This window comes from Ascidiella aspersa, chromosome 2 (assembly GCF_963924565.1).
Source record: "Ascidiella aspersa chromosome 2, kaAscAspe10.2, whole genome shotgun sequence".
Classification (NCBI taxonomy): domain Eukaryota; kingdom Metazoa; phylum Chordata; class Ascidiacea; order Phlebobranchia; family Ascidiidae; genus Ascidiella; species Ascidiella aspersa.
This window is the reverse complement of record NC_139448.1, coordinates 24,900,845-24,919,256: the sequence shown is the minus strand read 5'-3', so window position 1 is coordinate 24,919,256 and position 18,412 is coordinate 24,900,845. Positions and strand designations below refer to the sequence as shown.

Sequence of the window (18,412 nt, the reverse complement as noted above, 5' to 3'; positions counted from 1 at the left end):
TAATATTTCATGCAACTTGTTTAAACAAAAGACGAAGAAAATTTAGATGTGAATAATGAAAGTTTAATATGCTGTTTTATGTTTTGGTCAATTACATTAATTTTTTAGGTTGGAAATCATTTTTGACAACTTTTTGCCTTATAGCATTTAGCTGTAAAATGATTGCGTCCAGTTTGTTCAACTTTTTGCTGTTCATATTGATCTGTTTCACCTCGGCAAATCACTTTCGAATGGGGACGATTTCGTTTTATCCGGAACAAAACTATACCGAGCAAAAACCACAGGTAAATTTATTATTACATGATGTCGGATTTCAGCCATCCTATTTGCTATGATGACATTTTTTGCAAAATGCCTAGTTACCTAGTAGGAAGAGTGATATCCCGTTGTCTAATAAAAACAGCAAAAAAATATACTCGTGTATTTTAAATAGTTCCAAATGTCAAGTTCGATGAGGCATGGCCTGCGATACACTAAACATTTTATTGTGTAATTTTAAATCATATGAACCACACACACATATATAATTATATATATGTATATATATATATACAGATGAGCTTCACGTTTTTGCTCGGCTATAGCTACGTTTATTTTCGAGATAGAACCACAGAAACAAACACGTCATGGAGGTGCATTGAAGGTTGCTATGAATCAGCAGTCACAGGTATATTCTTTACTGAAAGTGTACAATCTTAAAAAAAAGTATTTTTTTTTTGCTTTAAACTTAAAATACTGTACGCAAAATTTAGTGTTAATATCAGGTGAACTGTTTAGTTATTTTTGTGCCACAATGTAGGTAAAATGTTTCAAATACGATAAGTGTATTTGTATGCATATATAATATAATAAAATGTGTAATTAACTTGTTGAAGACCTATTAACAAACCAAAGACAATTTTAATGTTAATTGTTTTTCTGTTTCAGTGTTTCGCATCAAGCAAAACAATAGCGGAATGGATTGGTTGTGGGGTGGAAACAAGTTTACTTGGACATTCAAGGAAAATTACTTCCACGAAGGCTTTGAGTGAGCAAACCGTAAATTACCACTGATATACACAAGTTATTTTTAAATGACTGAAGTCCCAGTCAAGTTTTTGTAAAATAACCCAGTCCAAGTAAAGACTTTTTGCATAAAAATAAGTCCCAATCAAATTCTAATATAGCAAGTCAAAAAAAGTCAAGCGCTTGTCATTCAAAATTAAACGTTAAAATCTTAACATTTTTAAAATCGTTCGACTATGCGCAACACCTCAACTTAAAAACCACAAAACAGTAACATTTGGCAAGAAATTTGTTTTGTGCAAAAATAAGATAACACTCAATTTTAGGAAAAAATGCCTAATGAGACATTCCATTTTCGTCATATGGTTCAATACTTAAGTCAATACAAGTCAGTCAAAAACAGCGACTTACGTCATTATAACACTGCACTGCAAACATACTACTTAGATGGGAAAAATAAACAAAAACACAAAAAATAGATCATTTTAAAAATTCGAAAACCGACGAAAGAAAACATGCTTGATTTGCTGTGCAAAATAAGTTTTTGTTCTTTTTTGGCTCACAGTAATCGTTTGGGAATCTTAGATTTTTGTAATCTATGGTATGATCCAACTAAGTTTATTTTTTTATAACATTTTTTTTATTCTGTTTCAGTTTGCGTGTGGAAGGCAGTATCCCTGACAAAATGATCGTGCAATGTAAATTTTCGATCCTATCACTGAACGTTACGACGGCCATTCGTTCCGATACAAAAAGACCAAACGCTTCTCCAGTGACGAACATGCCACCTGTTATCACGTACGTTAATTGTGACAATGTTACCAATGATATTAACTAATTAAGTTTGTTTTTTAAACAGTGTTCCCAAAAAATTCCAAACAAGTTTAGGGGGTGCGCGAGCTCCACTCCAATACTTTTTATAATGATTTTATTGGTTTCATGTTGCGTTTGTTGTTAGTTTTTGCTTCCGTGCGGTCCTGTGCTTTAGATCAAAATTACACATGTGTAGATACGTAACTGAAGAAAAACGGTTCACAATTTTGTGATTTGCGAACTTTTGGGTTACTATGTGTTAATGGTACCTCGTCTTTTGAAAAAGTCCAAATAATTATTACGGCCAATTTAGGCTGTGTTTAGTCAGAACAGTATAATATTTGATGGAGAACTATGTTGTGCAAAGGGGTTGGGCACCACCCTCTCCACAAACTGCGTTTTTGCCAACTTTAACAACATAACTGCGAAAACATTTGCGATCTGATTCATAGATCATTCGCGCGAACTGTTTCATGTACATCTTTCGCGCGAACTGATTCATATATCACAAAATGGGGGAAACCCAGACGTTTTTTGCGCGAATTTGTAATGTTATTTCGGTATATACCCTTTGCATTGTGTGTCATCACACCTATTGAAACACGATTAACGCAATGTTTAATTTTTGCGCTTCGGGCGACATTTTGACGGTGTTTCTGTGCAGCCTTACAACTGTTGAGTCAATGCTTTCACAAAATGTTTGTCAAAACCAGCTCGATTAAAACCAATATATGGCGCACGAGGAATTTTTTGTGTGTATTTCAGATTAAAGTTTAGCCAATCCTAACCATATAAACGCAATATTTTTTAACAATCAACTTTTGTAATTTTATGTTGTCGCACTGATTTGTATTAATACCGATTTTATTTTATGGTGATACATATGTGATATCTCAGGGGGGCGCGAAGCATCGGACAATTATTAAAGGGGGCGCGGTAGAAAAAAGGTTAAGAACCACTGCTTTAAATATTTTACATTTGGCCTCATCGTTAGTAAATAATTTGGCAGGTACGAATCTGCCGGTCTAACAATTATTAGGTGGTATTTAAAGATTACGCCAAATTGTACCTTTTTTTAATGTTTTTTTATTTTATTTTTACTTACAAATAAAATTAGAATGGTACAGTTTAATTTAAAAGTATGTAAAACATTTAACAAAGAGTCATAGATTATAAACAGGGTCGGTAAAACCCACCTTTATAGTTCACGGTTACTTAACTTTTGTTTTTTTTATCTAGAAATCTGTTGTAATATTGTTTTACGAGCAAGCATACTTTTTATTTTATTAATTATTTTGTGGATTAGCTAGTCACTTGTCATCGTGCGATGCTTCGCTATTGGGCTGTCACCAGGGCTGTGAAGTCGAATAAAAATAACCCAGGTCCGACTCTCGAGTTCGACCCCAGTCCCAGGTCCGGGGCCGACTATACAGCCTGTATTTCACCCATTTCAGTTAATAAAATAGGGTGGATATACAGAAACTTAGTCAGATGTTTGTTATATACTTCGTCTAACCACAATACATGGTTGGAATATTCCACCATAATTATGCAATTCAATTTTTACAGTTTGCGGTCTTACTAGTTTTAAAATGTTGTACTCTGCATGCGCGCGTCGAAGTCTGGCTCGAAACAAACCGACTCCGCTGAGTCCCGAGCCCGACTATGCGGCCTTGGTTGTCACATGCGTCATAAATAATCTGGCCAGACCTAAACTAAAAAAATAAGTCTCTCACAATAAATCGTAACTTTGCTTTATGTTTTAGTTTTTTTCACGTTCGCACCAAGTTAAAAGTTGTCGTTGCCGATGTGGATAATGACACAATAAAATGTGTCTTGTGTCCACCGGACGGAATATGCGGAAAGGTTGGGAATATTTCAAACTATCTGAGCCTGGACGAAGTAAGTTAAAGAATGTAATTTTTCTGCCAGGCATTTTTGTATTGTAAAATTGTTCTTCCGGCCAAATTTTATACCAACGTTTCGACAATCTTTTCGGGCAATCTTCTTTATAAAAATATAGAAACGTGATAACCGGACAATGCGAAAAAACGAGGCTGCAGCTTTCTAAAGCCCGCTATTGCACAGAAAATGATACAAAGTGCAAGAAAAGTGTTCATTGTGTTGACATGCTTATGTATCGCCCATGACTCTATAGCAGTGTTTCTTAACGTTTTTTACTTGGGCGCACCTAAAGACGTATGAAAACGTGGCGGCGCACCTTACGAGCGAAGCGAGATATATTTTAAATATATTACGTTTTTTCAGGTGTAGGCTACCGGTATTTCTCTTCACTTGCCTTCATTTTTTATTATATGGGTTTTATAGTTGAATATCTTTAAAATAACTTTCGAGCTTTTGAGACTAAAAACGTTATTTTGTCCATTAAAGTCTTAAGATTTAAATTAATCCGATTAATTTTGAACTTATTTTGCCTTGTTTTTCCTTTCGTTCGCGGCGCACCTAGCAGCCTTCCATGGCGCACCAGTGCGCCGCACCGGTTGAGAAACGCTGCTCTATAGAGACATGTCATTGGTAGTCTACCTCTCGAGTCGCAATGCGTGAACATTCAATGTCGATGTCATTACTTTGGCTGGTCGCATGGCTGGCTAACCCTGGTTTTGATGCAACTCGTTCACATTCAGCACAGGGTATGCTATAGATAGACTACTTTGTTAAATATTTCGACAGGGATTTTAGTAGCGAAAGCAGCCTACCCAGAGTTTAGTATGGGCTATGGCTAACGAAAATCCAAATTCTTGTAACATTCGCTGGGTAACTTCCGATAAATTTGGAATGAAAGGTATTACCGCTAAACCATCCGTTTGTCGGGTAGAAGGTTTATGCCGGGATTGCATCCATTTGGGGTAGCCTACCCATATCGGCGTAGAGGGCAATGTGCACTCGCGTCATTTTGTCGACAAGGTATGACAGATTGCTTATGAGGCGGTTCCTTAAAGCATGTACGACCGCACGTCTGTGGCTTATTGGGTGGTGCGATGTAAAGTCCAAAACTCTATCCGTGTTGGTGGGTTTACGGCACACTTGGGTTTTCAACCGCCTATTTTTTAAACGTACCAAACGTGTCGAGGTAATGGGTTGCAACCGTCCTTCTCAGATTCCATGGTGAACTTGATGGTTTCGTGTTCGATGTTCAAGTGCTTTAGGAAAGGTTGTACTTTCTATGTGACAAGACAACACAGATTTTATATTCATACCTTTTTAAAAAGCTTGGAGGCTGAGCGAAGGTCGAAAGCGGTTGGTCTTTCGATAGTTCGATAGTCTCCACGACTAAGTTTGCTAGCACAACAGATACCGGGGAACCCATCGCTGTACCATACACCTGTTGGCAATAATCCCAACGAAAGGAGATGTGTGTCGCTTCCTGACACCATTTCAAAACTGTGATGAGGTCGTCGTGTAACCACTGCGATCTGTCTTTAAGACTATGAACACCCCTAGCCTAAGCTCTAGTCTAGATCAGTACTCCGCAACTAGTGTGCCCGACACCCTGGTGTGCCGCGAGACCACGCCAGGTGTGCCTCGACGTTCCCGGAGGTGTGCTTCTTGCGTTTAAGGGTAACTTTTAAATAATCAGTCGAATTAACGGCGCCTATAGCGCGTTTTATCATCAGTTGCTATTTTTTTCAATTAGCTGCGTAGGATATTTGCTGATGCTGTCTATTGTCGATCAACATAATTTTCGCAGGTGTGCCGCCAAATTGTTTTAGCTCTGTTGGTGTGCAGCACGTTAAAAAAACGTTGCGGAGTACTGGTCTAGATGAAGCCACTTCTATCTCCAAATTAATGGGGACGTTTGTGAAAAATGACACCACATCAAACGACACTAGCGTGTTGTCGTTTGACAGTAAAACGCTCGTGATGAATTCTGCAACTCAGTTGGTACTTTAATAAAATGTTGCCGGACAAAACAATTTTATAATTAAACTAAGTTAAATTGGTATTTTAAATGACTATAGAATTGTTATTTTAAATGACTATGGATATATTTTGGACCCTAAACATGATTTTTAAACCTCTTGTTGATTTTGTCTATTTCTTATATTTCGAAATATAATGGTTGTTAAACAAAGTGGAACACGACGGAAGTATTTACACTGGTTCGATTTACCAAATTAAACAAAATCTGTAACACCCATTATATGGGCAACTTGCATATATAGTCAAATCGTTAAAATTTATGGCTTGATAAGTGAATGCTTGTATGTTTGCAGTTATTCGTAAAACGTTTTACGGTTCGTTGTAGTAATTTGAAACTTTTAGAACAAATGCGAATTACAATACAATCCCAAACCTCGTTCCAAAAAGCTGGATGGTTATTTGGTGGTGGCTCTAATGATAAGAGATTATCCAAAGAAGGATATCTCGCTACACGGGAGACATTACACAACACACGATGCCATGAGCTCCATACCTCTGACTTTTTTTATACAGTGTAAGTTTTATAATTTTCTATGAAGAGTTGTACTGAGGGCTTAATTTTATATTGACTAACCGTTTGAAGGGTCACGTGTCAATATGGCCTCAACACTAATTGTTTTTCAATAAGTGGTAAACCTGCAAAACCTGCAAAATCTCAATAATCTAAAAATATTTTCAGTTATTGCATGGCTATTACATAAAAATATTGTTAATATACCTGCTCGGCGTTAATATAATTCTCACGCCGTGACATACAAACAAATTTGAATTGCCATGTTGAGTAAATTTCAAGATACCGCATAGCATATTACATTAGCCTACTAGTAACACAGTAATCTGCAATAAAACCACCTGACGCTTCATAAAGAGTGTTACTTATAATTTTTTAACATACAGTTGTGGCCACAGCACGTCTAGATTTAGTGAAAGCGAGAATGCTGCCAACACCTTCCCTTCGTGCAGAGTACTACACGCAAGTCGGCAGTTTGTTGACAATATCACCAATAAGCGTTGAGCTTAAAACAAAGTAACGTGTTTTTGTAACATTTTTTGTTTGTTTGTTTGTTATATATGTATGTTGCATTCTTCTGAACAAAGAAAGTTTTGTTATTTAAACAATAGGCGTTTTATCGAAAGTTTCGCGTACCTGTCCGTCACGTTTACAGTAATGGACATACAGTTCTTATTCTTTCGTCAAACTTTTCATAAAGTAATACACAATTTAACGCAAACACGAATTTGTACATTTTCTTATACCAAGTCAGTTTTAAAAAACTCTGCCACAACCGTAAAAGGGAAGAATAAATTGTCTAATTTTGCAAAATCTCGAAATAATGCAATCTTGTTTGCTCTAAAGTAAACTATCTTTCTTATTTTGGACTATACACTATCTTTAAAAATTCTTTCTTTTTTCATTAAGGAAAAATAAATCATATCCCAATCGAAACGTAACAATTCCTCAATTGCTTATTCTCGGACCGCACGGAACCTTAGGCCGACCACTCAAGCAACTTGAGAAGAGCAATACATTTTCGTCGTCGCTACGTTGGAAGCCCACTGCAAACCAAATCGGCGCCCACGTGATCTGCTTCACCATTTCTAGCGCGGTACCATTGCGAAAAAAGTAAGCTCGAAAGTTCCACGCTTCTTGACTGATTCAAATTAACCCTTTGTCTGTCTGTAACAGTGCTGTCCAACTCAAACATGCCGACGTGCCAATTTTTATCTTATAACTTCTTCCCGTGCCAAAGTTTCGCAACTATTTTTATTCTAAAGCGCTTTTATACAAAAAATTATAGTGTTATAATATCAGAAATAATTATTTGTTGTCGTAATTGCTGGGATTGTTTTGTATTGTGAATTAATAGGTCGCGTGCCACATTTGGCACGCGTGCCTCATGTTGGATACTCCTGGCTATATCTAATATTGTTTGTTTTATGCAAACAATAATTTAAATCTTATCTTTAGTAAACCCGTTTACCAATTGTAAGGCATATAAACTACTCTCAGTTCTCCGTTTGTTACGTTTTACAGTTAGTAACTATAATCCGTGTTTTCAGACATATACATCATTGTGTGAAGGTTTTCGTAACAGGTAGGTTACACACGTGTATTTTAACATTTGTTTGTCATTTGACGAATGTAAACCAACTCTATTGTACTTTTGTTGTAGATGCTTGCTTCCCCAACCCATGTGAAAATGCAGGAGTTTGTAAAATTGATCAAGACAATGTGTTTTGTCAATGTCCTGTTGGATTTACTGGGAAGAGATGCCAGATTGGTGAGAAATTTTAATTTTATATTCGTATTGTTAAGCCCTAAATTATAAAAGGCCACGAAATTTTATTTAACTGACTAACGTATAGTTACTTGCAACGTGTTAAAGTTAATCCTGTTTTCTTAGAGACCCGATTGTGTGAAAGAGGTTCTTGTTGGAATGGGAGGTGCCTATCTGGCACATGTTCGTGTTATAAAGGATTCTCTGGATATCACTGCTTAAATGGTAATATGTAAAACTCAACAGGGACGTAACATGGATTCAGTGTTAGGGTTCCCAAATATCTTGGCAATTCTACTACGCCACTAAAACAATTCTTTGTACAACTGTTAGTTAAAGTCGATGTGTTAACAAATTGTTTTTTCATAAATATTTGGGACAATTTTGCACAACTTGCGCTTATAGGTGCATTCTTTGTAGCATCGAACTGCAGAGACAATATTCTACAGGATACGACTGTTGAGCTATAATTTATAACATCCGTTTTCAATTTGCAACTATTTTTATTTTTGATATACATTTATTTTAAAAATACATACGTAATTTGTATGTGCCGTGTTGTAAAGTAAGTGTTTGACGTTTTTTTTGTGTTGTGTACGCATTCGCTAGTATAGTCTCATTGCGTTTCCCTCAACTTACAAGTTAACCTCAATTTTATCCAATCGTAAGACAGCTGACAGCTTTATTTAGAAAAATCGTGTTGAAAGTAGATGCGTAATGCCAATTAGCCAGAAGCCCCATAAGATAAAAAAGTCGAAAGTATTAGGAACAAAGTGAAAAATAGTTGTTAGGTTTTAAAGTCGTTTCTCACAAATGTTTAACAAGGCAAACGACCCTTAATCTTCATCGAAACAATGAAGCAAATCATGACTTAGAATTTATTGACGCAGACATCAATGAATGTGCATCATCGCCATGTGCGGACAACGCAGAATGCTTTAATTCGTGGGGTTCCTACCAATGTGCTTGTAAACCCGGTTATAGCGGCGAACCGAACACTTATTGCACAGGTAAATTTGTATAAAAATAGACTTCTCTGCAGCAAACAATTCCTTATTTAACTTTCTTAAAATGATTACGATTTATTAATATTACGACCTAGGATTTTGCCACGGAATTTCTCATCAAGTGAGCCAAGATGTCATAAGATTTCCAGGAACTTGGGTTAAGCTTACATCTTATTCGTTGAAAACATGCAAGAACGACGGTAGAGTAACGTTTTTAAGTTAAATGCTGTTAATGGCATACATTGTTCCCGTTTTTTAAACTTTGTATAATTTTATATTTCCTTTCATCAACAAAATGTGACTACGATTAAAAGTCGATTCGTCGCTTCGCGCCAGCAAAGCTTAACTGCCGTCTCGATCACAAATAAATATACTAGCAAATCGTCTCAAGGAGCAACTGAATGAGAGTTAAAGCAATACTTAAAAAACATTCAAAGAGCAAAAGCCAAACGATAAGCAGAGCAAACGTACTAATAACTACATCGTTTGTGACGTAACACTGCTTGAGAATTAAAGGGATGGCATGCCGACTGTTATGGTACTGCTGATAAATCCTACAAAACAAATCATTATTAAGAGTATACAATATTTATACATCTTTGGGGTTTTAGCCCTTACGGCCGCCCTGGCTACGCCTATAAATAGACTGCAACATTGTGATTTAAATTGGCGCAGATCGACCAAAAGCATCAGTTCGATGCGTCGAGAGAAACGGTTCTTCTTCAAGGTTTTTCTTCGACCCGGAAACCTTCAACTATCTCTCATGCAACGCTACAATACAAAGCATTAGCGACGTTGTAAGATTAACTTTTAAGGAGTATAATCTCCAATTCTTGACGTGGTTCATATTTATTTATAGCTGAAATTTTTTTTTGTTTCCTTATGTTGATATGCTTTCTTCTAAATGTGTAAAGCGACTTTTGCTAAAAAAAAGCTTAAAAACGGTTGTGTAACATTTGCCAGATTGATCAATTTATTATTGCAACATTTCAAACTTGTTGTTTGTTAACAGCTTGGATCAAGCACCAATACAACGGGTAAGGCTGTCGGAAATATGGTGAATGAACTATCCATTATAACAGCCTCAAGATTCGAGAAAAGTGACGGCGTTAAAGTCGCAACAATTCTTCATGAAATCAGCAAACTAGGCGTTCATTCAACTGTGGTAGGAAGATACAGTGTATAGATAATGTATATTTAAACTCCGAAAGTTTTTTTTACATATCTTACAGTATCTAGCCGTTCTAGCGAATTACTTTATATAGAAGTCCAGGTTTTTCAATTTAATTTTTTCCATGTATATTAAAATTAAAAAAGAACATCTCAGTTTAATGCGTAACATACTTAGTTAACACAGAATATCTAAATAGGCTATTTCTGTGCCACTAGCTACATTGTATAGTTCTTTTATTTTGCTTTGATTGGCACTACCTTAGGTGCTTTATTTTTAAATAGAGACCCAGGTGCGATTTAGAAATGTGACATCACATCTACAAGCGCCCATTGGGACAAATAGGACTTTAAACCTTTATGGTTGAAACATTGCACTGTGACAAGTTCGTTGAGCTTTTCCAAAAATGTAGACGTATTTTTCATGCAGGATGTTCTGACAAACTTTGCCAACGTGGCAAGTAACTTATTGGATCAACAGTTCCACTCTTTAGAGGGCAATTCATCGAATCTAGCAAACGGCAGTGCAGAAAACGCAAACAAAACAATATTCACGAACGATAAAGAAGTTTGGAAGGAAAGACAGACTATCATCGACTCGGTACTTGCAATGGGAAAAACTGCTACTATACCAAAAGACAAGGGAATTATCGAGATCGACACTTCCTGGATATCAGTTCAGGTAATGCAAAGGTTAAAGATCATTGCGGCATGGTTTTGTAACTCATTCTTTAAAATTTAATGAACGATTTAACAAATTATTTTACAATTCAATGCCTAAAGGTGAGAAAGCAAAAAAAACGTTTTTGGTTCTTATTGTTGTCCACACCAAATCAATGAACAACATTTGTTTACTTACATCTTTCAAAAAACAGCACATAACTGTAATACGATGGAGATGTTTTTTCTAGTATTTTGTTGGTTTTTATTTAGGACAGTTTGGTCACGAGTGCCTGGCATGAGCAGGATTTCCCTTCAGCCATTTGACATTTCTAAACCGACAAGTGGCTTTCCATTATGTGACGTTTATATCACAGAGGCACTAATCGTATCTAGGATGATTTTACATAAATAGACTTTGAACCTTTTTAAAGGCATATATGAAAAGAACACTGTCCGAAGTACTCGCTTATGAAATATGTGAAAAGATAAGCGCTTTGAATTTTAACTTTAAAAAGCTATTTCCTCAGAAAATTCCCCTATTTTTTTCAAAAAATTCCCTTGTATACTAAACACGAAACTGGGCTACATTTATGGTTAAATAACAGAAAAAACAATGACCACTACAAGAGTGTTTATAAAATTCAATGTTTTCATCTTTAAAACGCAGCTTACGCTTAGGTTAAAAAACTAGTCCCGGACGGAACAAACTTGCAAGGATGCTCAAAGAAAAACAGCGGCAAAACAATTTTGGGCAACACGCCATGCAGCGATTCAGTCACACTTTCACCATTACTTTATTCTCACCGATCGCATGGAATGCGCAGCACACCGGTGACTCTTGAAATTCCCGCGATAAACTACCGCAAAACAGAGGGTTGTCACGCAGGAGACAACACTTTGCCTTGCCATGCTTCTTTATTCAGTGAAGACGCGCGGGCCTCTCTGGTCGTGCACAAGACTGAAAAGCAATCACTCGGGTTAAAACCAAAAAATCCTCAGCAGGTAATGTCATCTCAATTTTATTTTATACATCCCGCTAACTGTCGTTATAAAGTAATAAGTGAGTAAATAATTTAACACCACCCTTCAAATAAGCTTTGCTTTTATCACATAAAAATATTTTAGATTTAAAATTGAAATCGTTGTGATGTGCGAACTATAGGTTATAGCAGCGGATTTGCAGCCGTTTGATACGACACATCTCAAGGAGCCGATTTCGATTACATACAACCTCCACCACTTCGATAAATATGGTCCTAATTTGGTAATATCATTAACGATATACGAAAAGGTTTTTATATGTTGTCGTAGCAAATGCTATGGTTGCAATATAAAGAATCTACTTACCGTAATACGAAGTGTCTATTAACACTTTTTTCCATAGAGTTAATGTTTAATTTAAGTTTTGCTGTAACCCTTAAGTTCTGTTTCGGTTTTGTAATCACTTACCCCCAGTCGTTGGCAATTTGGGAACAGCTCAATATCTAACCGTTTTTGTTGTTGTATACCTTTAATACAGGGGTTAATAACTGGGGAGGCGTGAAGCAAGGGGCGCTAGTGACTTAGAAAAAACAATTTATTTACTATTACGTTTTGGTCACGACAATATCTCTTACAAAAAAATAAGCTCTTCCGGTTCTTAATGTGTGTGTCTTAGTTCGGCATTTTTTCGCACAAGGAAAACAACGTCGGGTCTGCATACACCAGGGGTGGGCAAACTCTTAGCAACGCAAGCTTTAAAACTGACGAGTTTAAATAGCATAATATTACACAAAATGTTTTGGTGCCATTATCAGGTATACACTTGCACTTGGGTACATATCAGTGTTGTAAATAAGACATTTTTAAATAGTACCAGGTCACAATATTGGCATCAAAAATTAATACTAAACTTCTAAAATGGTAAATCTGACCAATATTTGGCAAAGCAAACACAAAAACGAAACAAATAGAAAGGTAACATTTATTACATTTAATATTTGGCTTAAATAACCCAATTTTACTAAAATGTATTTAATTAAAAAGCACCTTAACATATGTTAAGTCATTTGTCTAAATTACCTAAGTGTAATTCAAGCCATTTGTCTGAAAAACTTATGTCAAGTCAAGTCATTTTGCCCAAAGCGCGTAAGTCAAGTCAAGTCATTTGAAATCAGTGGCTTAAGTCATCACAAGACCACTATATATACAGCATACCCGAATTAATAGGCCTAGTCTTTAGACATACATCTTTCCATACATCTTAAACAATAAACTAAAACAAGAACGGGGACTTAAATGCAATTCCTATAAACCAGCCTTTCTTAACCTGGGGTAAATCTACCCCTGGGGGTAAATTTCCTCGTTTTAGGGGGTACATTTGTTATCAATCAAAATATCCATTTCATGCTGACGAGATATAAAAATTGTGCCAGCTCTAGGTATTGGTAGCCTAATTCCCTAGTTCAGATTAACTGCTTTTATTTCAGTGGTTCGCAAACTTTTTTGGTTTCGCGGCACATTTGACCATCTTTCGGGGCACACCGTTTGGGACTGGCTTATTAGAACCTAGCCTAGTAGCCTATTGATTTGTTATCGTTTTAGTACCGGTAACGTCATGTTTCGCTAATTGATGATTTTTTTAGTTTATTGGCAACATCCTCATCTAGTTACTTTATTGTTACGTCATTTGCTGTTTGAATTCATCAGCTTCTTCAGCAGTCACGGCATAGAAAAAGTAGTTTTATTACACTTTTCATTAGTAGTATGGATGACGATGTGTGGACTCGGATTTTAAACCAAACAAACGCATTTTATTCGCGCTTTGCGCCAATACTTTATTACTGCCCCCTTAAATGTAATTAAACACGTTTTAGGCGCAAAAAAGATCCGAGGTCCGCCACGGTAGAACATTTTAACAACATAATTCTTAGTTAACATTTTGTGCGGCCCGCAGACACCTTTCTGAGGTTGGTTTTGGCCCGCGACTACAAAAAGGTTGCCGACCCCTGCTTTAGACTATATTATCTATATTTAAATACAGTTAAAAGAACTACATAAGTGCTTGTAAAGCTGTGAGGCTAATATATCGGATTTTTTTTTGTTCGTAGACGTCTTTCAAATGCGTATTTTGGGACGTCAGTGAGGGACGTTGGTCGAAAAGAGGATGTAAACTTGATTATTCCAATTCGTCGAAAGTTGTTTGCAAATGTGATCACATGACTACTTTTGCCTTGCTGGTGGTACGTGCATTTGCTTAAAACATAGTAACATATTCACTGTAAGAAGCCAAAAAGCGTTCAATTGCGTGGCTTATTACTAGGGCAAGTTTTTTATGATCTAAACAAAATGAATTAATTTTTTATAATACATATAACAATATATGACTTTAGTTTTTAAGCATCAAATATATGCTTATTTCTGTAATTAACAACGCTTATGTCATGCATGTCTTCACGTTATTGTACAGAACTGCATTTTCAAACGACGAACGAAATACTCGTGTACATCAAAAAACACTACAACAATTTAAATATCCAATATACCTAATCAATAAGCATTAACTACAGTTTTACATCGTATTCAATTTTGTGTTTGCAAAATTTCTGTTCGGACGAAGCACCGATTTCAAGGAAAAGGATAAAAATATTACATTAGCTTATAAGGTCTTGGCACTGTCGGACTTCAAAAGTATAAGTCTGATCATCCGATCTCACTGACTCTATGACAAGCCCTACCGCAAGTGTTAACAATATTCAAAAACCGGGTCGAATACTGCAAAAATAGTTTCCAAAATTATGCTGTCGCGTTTCAGAACACAGAAGATGATGAATATGATGGCGACAAATGGAAAGTGCTTAATATCTTAAGCGACGTCGCATGTCTTTTATCGGCGCTTTGTCTCGTGCTTACGATTGCGGTTCACCTATCCATAAGGTAAATGACACCATACACTCGTTTAACAAACACAACAAAGAGAAAATATTTGTTAAAAAAAAACATGAATATTGCTGTCCGACAATATCAGTCCGGATCCAATGCTCGTTACGGAATGCCAGCATTGTTTGTTTTATACAAATGTTAAACTGGCCTTGATTCGACACCACATTAGTTATTGAGTTTTGGCCTTTTCTTTGCTACTTAAAGTTTTACGATTGAAATGTGTTTTATGTAATATAAACGCAATGTAGTTTTTAAAGCTAAACAGAAAACTTAGCATAACAACCTGGAAAACATTCCTCTTGCGTGTTGCAATCTAACGATAATGCCTATTTAACCATAATGATGTCAGTTGTTATCTGTTAGGGCTTTTTTAGCCCAAATGTTGGCTATCGGTATCAGAAAAATATTAGTAGTATGAGATATCCCCAATAAACATGTCGCTATCTAAAACGCTGTGTCAATATAAAGGTTGTCAGGTTTATTTTCGTGAAGATATAACATCCTTTTCGAAATGTCGGTTTCTCATTTATTACATTCGATGTAGACTAAATCGATATTTTATAATCTCAAAAGCTGCATTGAATCTTTTCATCAGCTCAAAGATGTTTGGGAGTAAAAATAAATATGAAAAACAAGCAAGTCAATGCCATGTCGTTTTGAACTGGCAGATTTCGCACTTAACCACATCAGGCGATGGCAAATTTCCTTTCCTGTATGCTCATTTCCTATTGCATTCCAGTGCCTTGTGGAATGGCTCCCCTAAACCACGTTAATGACGTCATTAGGCGTGAAATATCGCAATGTTACAATAAATAATAGCATCACTGGCGTCAATACTGTAACATTTTGGCGTAAAATTTCGGCATATGAAATAAGTCGGGATATAGTGAATAAACTGTTTTAGAGTAGAAGGACAATTCAGGGATGTTTCACTTTAATAATAAAGCTTTACGTTCGATCTTGCTTTCTTAGACAAATCCGAAATCGTCGTCCGACGCCGATAATAGTCAACTTGTGTGCCTGTCTACTGTGCACATACCTATTATTTTTCTTTGGAAGTGAACGCACTGAAAACCCCATCATTTGTCACGTGATCACCGCCATGCTACACTGGTTTCTCTTGTGTTCATGGTGCTGGATGGCAGTTTACAACTATTCGTTGTATCTCGCCTTTGTTACGGTAATTTATTCGTTTTTTCTTTGATGTTTCATAAGCCAGATATTCACCTGCGTTCTTTCCCTTGCATGAATTGCAAGTGCTTCTATTTGAATATGAATGTTTAAGCGATTTGAGTTTCTGTCACTTTTTAGTTAATCGATTAAACATACCTCTAACAATCCTTTGCGGCAAAAGTCCTTACTTATTTCAGCTGCTCAATTATGTACGTCAACGTTTCTGGTGCACTGTATCCATCTTCGCCCTTGGTGTGCCGAGTGTTATCGTCGGGGCATCAGTGGGATACTTTGTATTCTATATCGATAAAAACAATACTGGTAAGATCTCGGTATCTTTGTTACCTTGTATAACCAATATAAAACTACGATCTAAGTTGCAATTAAAATTTGACGTGAATTATCTCATAATACAGGGAAGGAATCATCTTACATCATGTCAAATGCTTGTTGGCTCCGTGGTGATGCACTTATCTATACCTTTCTGCTTCCGGTGGGAATACTGCTGTTTTACAACTTGATCGTCTTCTTTCTCGTACTGAGAAAAATAACCTGGAAAAGAAAAATGGTACTAAAGAGTTGCCAAATTTTGAACTAAGATATAAAATTATACGAAAACATTAGAAATAATATAAAGCATTATTCGTAAAATCTGTAAGGCTTTTGTAAAAACCTGAAAATCAAATTTCAAATGCTTAAAGTATAACGACGTGCCTACCGTATAATACATAGAGGGAGTGAACGCCATTGCAATAATGTAATTTAATCACTTTATTTACTTTAGCCTTGGTCTCTGTCTTGGGCATGACTAGCAATGGCAACTATGGACTTGGACTTGTATGCTATTTGCAAAAAGGCTACTTTTACTTGACTTACTACTTTTTGACATATTATTTAGGTCCAATCGTCTTTAAAAAAAACTGGTTTGTGCCACGAGATAATGTTGGGCGTCTCTATGGCAGCCTCCCTCGGACTTCCATGGATATTCGGTTATCTAATGATGGTTTCAAACAACGAAAACTTCCGAGTTATTATGTCATGGTTGTTTACCATCTTTAATGCATCACAGGTATTTAGCGTACGAAAAGGGGAGTTTCTTCTCATTTTGCTGTTTCTTTTGTCAAAACATTTATATTAAATCCATTATTTACAATTATTGTAAATGATAAATAATCGTTTTTAGTTTTCAATCAAGTACTTCTTCAATACATTAAATCGTCTCAAATATTTGCGATTGTTGCAGTTGGCTAGTTGTGCAAGTGCGTTATCTGTGTTAAACCGTCATGATTACAAACAGTGCGTTTCGTTTCGCAGGGCATAACCATCTTCGCCATCAGTTGCCTTCGCCAACAAAGCGTAAGGAAACTCTGGGCTAACGCCTTCATGCAAAGCAGTATGGTGAAAAAATGCGGCGGACGTAAAGCGAAGGACATTAACCTGAGCAGCAGCATTGTGTCACAACCCCCCATCACCAAAATAACACGAACGGCAACTTAAAGAAGTGGCAGACTCCAGGGCCTATATGTTTAAGAAGATGTGCTCGGATCGAACACGACATTTTTTAAAGCTGTTCTACAACTTTTTAAGGATTTTTTTCTCGGAAGTTATTTACCGTTGTATATATATATATATATATATCACTGTAAACTTTACACTCGGAAATTTCCGAAAATCGAAAATCAATTTGTTTTTATAAAAGTAAAAAAAAAAAAAAAAAAAATTTGTTAAACCGGGTTAACCTTGTGAAAAGCAATAAAGAACTGTTTTCTGTTTATCGTTTTCCGCGTTAAAAGTAACTGCAAACGAATGACAGAATAAATCGTATAGACCTATAACATATAAATAGCTGATAAACAATATCAAAGAACGTAATTTAGGTCAAATTGGTAAAACGTAGATTGCAGATAAATTACGATTTGATATCATAAATATACATTGATGTGATGCCTTACTGTTGTTTTTCGTGAGTTTGATGTATTATAATGGAACAAAACGATTTATTATAATGGAACGATGTATTATCATGGAACAAACTTTCAACTGTATCCCGAAACTGTATGTAAGGAAAAAATACAAGTATGTTTATATGTATATTTCGTAAAACCTTAATGTCGCAATCTTCAGTTTAATTTTGCTTGGGTAGTCGTTTAAAAACTACAAAACCGCAAACTTGTTGGTAGGTTGACTCTAGGTCAGAGATGGGCAACGTGCGGCCCGCAGGCCGCATGCGCCTTTTATATTTTTTGTGCGGCCCTTCACCTTCTTCCAGCTATTTTTCCCTAAATAAGGCTATTTGAGTGTGCATCTTGTTGGAACTTTTGCCCTTTCAGTTTCCTGTTTAAAGTGCGATGTATCCCATAGCTACACCGCTACACTAATGCAGTTGAACTCGAATGGGAAGCATCTATTACAAAACAATCTTTATTCATAAAATTTTAC

The 18,412-nt window shown here is 36.1% G+C and overlaps 1 protein-coding gene across 1 annotated transcript; it reads left to right on the top strand.

The window, feature by feature from the left end:
- The first annotated feature begins 201 nt into the window (after positions 1 to 201).
- LOC146164464 (uncharacterized) lies at positions 202 to 17,555 on the top strand. The gene is made up of 25 exons (XM_083380729.1): positions 202 to 284; positions 556 to 667; positions 928 to 1,027; positions 1,660 to 1,803; positions 3,585 to 3,720; positions 6,148 to 6,274; positions 6,658 to 6,787; positions 7,181 to 7,384; positions 7,822 to 7,856; positions 7,935 to 8,042; positions 8,166 to 8,264; positions 8,930 to 9,049; positions 9,142 to 9,246; positions 9,722 to 9,843; positions 10,059 to 10,211; positions 10,647 to 10,898; positions 11,558 to 11,881; positions 12,042 to 12,143; positions 13,969 to 14,100; positions 14,673 to 14,794; positions 15,773 to 15,980; positions 16,171 to 16,305; positions 16,395 to 16,541; positions 16,872 to 17,042; positions 17,288 to 17,555. The coding sequence occupies exons 1-25, from the start codon at positions 231 to 233 to the stop codon at positions 17,468 to 17,470; spliced, it is 3,525 nt and encodes a 1,174-aa protein (XP_083236855.1). The 5' UTR covers positions 202 to 230; the 3' UTR covers positions 17,471 to 17,555.
- The last annotated feature ends 857 nt before the right edge of the window (positions 17,556 to 18,412 follow it).

Coding starts and splice junctions, on each gene's coding strand:
- LOC146164464 (XM_083380729.1), top strand. CDS start 231: ATGGGGACGATTTCGTTTTATCCGGAACAAAACTATACCGAGCAAAAA. Junction 7,857..7,934: donor TGTGAAGGTTTTCGTAACAG/GTAGGTTACACA, acceptor CTTTTGTTGTAG/ATGCTTGCTTCCCCAACCCA. Junction 8,265..8,929: donor TGGATATCACTGCTTAAATG/GTAATATGTAAA, acceptor TTATTGACGCAG/ACATCAATGAATGTGCATCA.